This window comes from Giraffa tippelskirchi, chromosome 4 (genome assembly GCF_054371585.1).
Source record: "Giraffa tippelskirchi isolate mGirTip1 chromosome 4, T2T-mGirTip1v1.2.pri, whole genome shotgun sequence".
NCBI lineage: Eukaryota > Metazoa > Chordata > Mammalia > Artiodactyla > Giraffidae > Giraffa > Giraffa tippelskirchi.
The window spans coordinates 91,400,884-91,404,283 of record NC_137278.1 but is presented as its reverse complement, the minus strand read 5'-3'; the positions used below and the strand labels follow the sequence as shown (position 1 = coordinate 91,404,283).

Genomic DNA, 3,400 nt, shown 5'->3' with positions numbered 1-3,400 from the left:
CCACAGGAGATCGACAACCCTGAGTGGTGGCGGGCGGAGACAGCCGGGCCTTTGGGGTAGAAGGCGGCAGTCTTTCGCAGGCTCCAAAAGTCAGTCCCGAGATCGTGTAGGGTCTACTATGACGATTACTACAGGAGGTGGAGGAGATAGGACCCCTTCACACGAACCCCCTGGACTCCCTAATTACACATTGAGGAGGGGGAGGGGCCAGTGGGGCTCAGGTGAGCACACGGGGAGAAGGGACATGGGCGGGGCCTTACAGAGGGTCAGCGAATCCGAAAAGACCTAAGCCTTCGTTGCGGGGCGACAAGTCCCGCCCCGCAGGCGGCACCGGAAGTAGCAGGCCGAGATCAGCCTTTAAGATGGCGTCTCCTCAGGGGGGCCAGATTGCGATCGCGATGAGGCTTCGGAACCAGCTCCAGTCAGTGTACAAGATGGACCCACTACGGAACGAGGTGAAGGGGCGGCAGGGTTACCACTGTGGTCGGCTAGCAGTGAGAACTGGGGCCGGCTAGAGGACGGGCGGTGGCTGGCCGGGCGCCCAGTGCGCCTGCGCAGAGCCAGGGTGCCCAGTGCGCCTGCGCGATTGCGGTTGGGTTGCCAAACTCCGGGCTAGGACGCCTGCGCGTTGCGCCGCTGACGTTTTGTAGGCTCCCCTGGGAAAGGAAGGTCGGGCCAGTCAGCCTAGAGAGAACCCCTGCTGTGCACGGAGCCCTCTGCTGGGCGGAGGGGGAGTGTCAACCCTCTGGGAGCTAATCAGCTGACTGTGCTGGGTGCAGGGTTGGCAGTGGGCTCTGATGAGTGGTGACTTCCAGATCGTGAAGGCACACGGGTTGGGGTTGGGGAAATGATCATTGACGGAGGGTGTGTCCGCAGGAGGAAGTACGCGTAAAGATCAAAGACTTGAACGAGCACATCGTCTGCTGCCTGTGCGCAGGCTACTTCGTGGATGCCACCACCATAACAGAGTGTCTTCATACGTGTGAGTGCCCAGAACCCTGGCTGTTTCTTCCAGGCCCTACATCCCACTAAGCTGGCTGTCAGCCTCTAGGCTGCTTGCCCTAACCACCCAGGAAACCCAGCCAACCCATAAACCCAGTTTTCAGAGGGCCTGAGAGTCTGCCTTTCTCTTCTTGCAGTCTGCAAGAGTTGTATTGTGAAGTACCTCCAAACCAGCAAGTACTGCCCCATGTGTAACATCAAGATCCATGAAACACAACCACTGCTCAACCTCAAACTGGACCGGGTCATGCAGGACATCGTGTACAAGCTAGTGCCAGGCTTGCAAGACAGTGAGTAACCAACTTGACTTTGAGGGGCCTCTAGAGCACTGTTGCTGGGTGGCAGCTTGAGATGGCAAGGGCTTTGGTAAAGAGGGTGACAGCTCGAGGAACAAAGAATGAGAGAGGGCTTATATTTTACTTCCCATACTCCCCTCTTCTAGGTGAAGAGAAACGAATCCGAGAATTCTACCAGTCCCGAGGCTTGGACCGTGTCACCCAGCCCAGTGGGGAAGGTATGTTGCTTGGTAGCAGGAGGGTAAGGTAAAGCCCCCAGAGCATTCCTTCTGCCCAGATTTGCTCCCTGGGGAAAATGGAGTATGGAACATGTGCCACTTTCCTTGTTACTCTGTCTTTCTCAGAGCCAGCCCTGAGCAACCTTGGCCTCCCCTTCAGCAGCTTCGACCACTCAAAAGCCCACTACTATCGCTATGATGAGCAGCTGAGCCTATGCCTGGAGCGGCTGAGGTGAAGGATAGGTCATGGGCTATCTGAAGTGACAGTGACAATGACCCAGAGCCAGGGAGGGGCCCAGGGAGAAGGCGAGCAGTAAGGGAGTGTCTTCCATTCAAGAGAGTATATCCTAGTTCTGGGTGGGGGGCAGGGGAAAAGACAGGGCTCCCTAACCTGTGTCTGTTTCCCCCCAGTTCTGGCAAAGACAAGAATAAAAGCGTCCTGCAGGTAAGAGGAGCTGAAGGGAGTGTCTCTCTAAGGAGACTCGCCACTCCATGACCCTTGCCTCACACATCTTGTCTTCTTCCTGTCCCTCCTGCCCCCCACCAACCCCCAGAACAAATATGTCCGGTGTTCTGTTAGAGCTGAAGTTCGCCATCTCCGGAGGGTCCTGTGTCATCGCTTGATGCTAAATCCCCAGCATGTGAGTATTCCCATGTAGATTTTTTTGAGGGGGCGGAAAGGGGTAAGAAAGGAGGAACAGAGTCAACGGTAGACTTGAGTAGTTCTTGACCTGGGCAAGAGAGTAGTTTCTGAAACTGTGCCCCTATCTCCTTCCTAGGTGCAGCTCCTTTTTGACAATGAAATTCTCCCTGATCACATGACCATGAAGCAGATATGGCTGTCCCACTGGTTCGGCAAGGTAGGACAGTGCCAAGGCAGTCCCCAGGGCAGAGGTGGGCTGAGGGGACCTTTTGGGTAAGAACGTTCCCACTGACTACTTCTTCCCCTTGTTTTTTCCTTAGCCATCCCCTTTGCTTTTACAATACAGTGTGAAAGAGAAGAGGAGGTAGGGGCCAAGCCCCCACCCATCTTTGTCCCCTTCCCTCCCCAGATATTTATGTAAAATTAACTTCGGCTTTATTTTTTGAAATAAAAACTTTAAAAAAGCATCTCTCTTTTCCCTTTTTTGTTCTGCCACACACTCCTGCTTTGTCCTGTGTCCTGCTTCCCTGTCGAGAAGTCTTCTTGAGTTTCATCAAAAAGGAGGGCCTTTCTGCGTTGGTGTTCCTTCAGTGAATTCCCAAAGGACAGCAGTAGAGACCATTACATATGTAAAACTCAGAAACTGAGCTAAGTGAACCAGGTCACTCATACCTTCATCTTTTGGTGAAAGGAAGGGGAGCTCGCACTGTCCTTGAATGTTACCACATGTAAAGCAGACCTGAGTGCATTAGGTATCCTAATTCAGTAGTGGTGAGAATGGGGCTAGGGTCTGATAGTGGCCACTGCAGGATTGAAGAAGAGTGATATTTTAAAGAAAATACAAAGAATTGCACTATGAGAGGAGCCTTAAAAAAATTTGGGATGCAAGAACACATTGGGGATAGTCACAATTGGAAACCTGGCTGTCCATATGAGATTCAGGTACCTGGGCTAGGTGAAGCCCAGGTGTGGAGAGGGTAGTTGAGAAAAGGGAGCTGGTTCCCAGAAAGGGCACCTTTTAGGAACAGGAGGGAAGCAACAGGGTGAGAACTCTATTGAGTAGTTTAGCAATCATTCCTTGTCTGTTTGAGCCAGACAGTAACAAAGGAGGGAACTAGAGGCCAAAGCAAAGAGTTCCTCCTGTAAGAAGCTAATGGGCTGCTGTGGAATCTGGGGCAAGCTGGGTGGTACAGGCAGCATAGATGTTGCTAGAACCTGACGTTAAAGCCTAAATCTGGCGC

The 3,400-nt window shown here is 53.0% G+C and overlaps 1 protein-coding gene across 1 annotated transcript; it reads left to right on the top strand.

The window, feature by feature from the left end:
• Positions 1 to 322: 322 nt before the first annotated feature.
• Positions 323 to 2,626, top strand: PCGF1 (polycomb group ring finger 1). Its single transcript, XM_081595814.1, has 9 exons — positions 323 to 455; positions 877 to 982; positions 1,140 to 1,292; positions 1,445 to 1,516; positions 1,643 to 1,748; positions 1,928 to 1,961; positions 2,071 to 2,157; positions 2,296 to 2,376; positions 2,480 to 2,626. Exons 1-9 carry the CDS (start codon positions 363 to 365, stop codon positions 2,525 to 2,527), a joined length of 780 nt encoding a protein of 259 aa, XP_081451940.1. The 5' UTR covers positions 323 to 362; the 3' UTR covers positions 2,528 to 2,626.
• Positions 2,627 to 3,400: the final 774 nt, after the last annotated feature.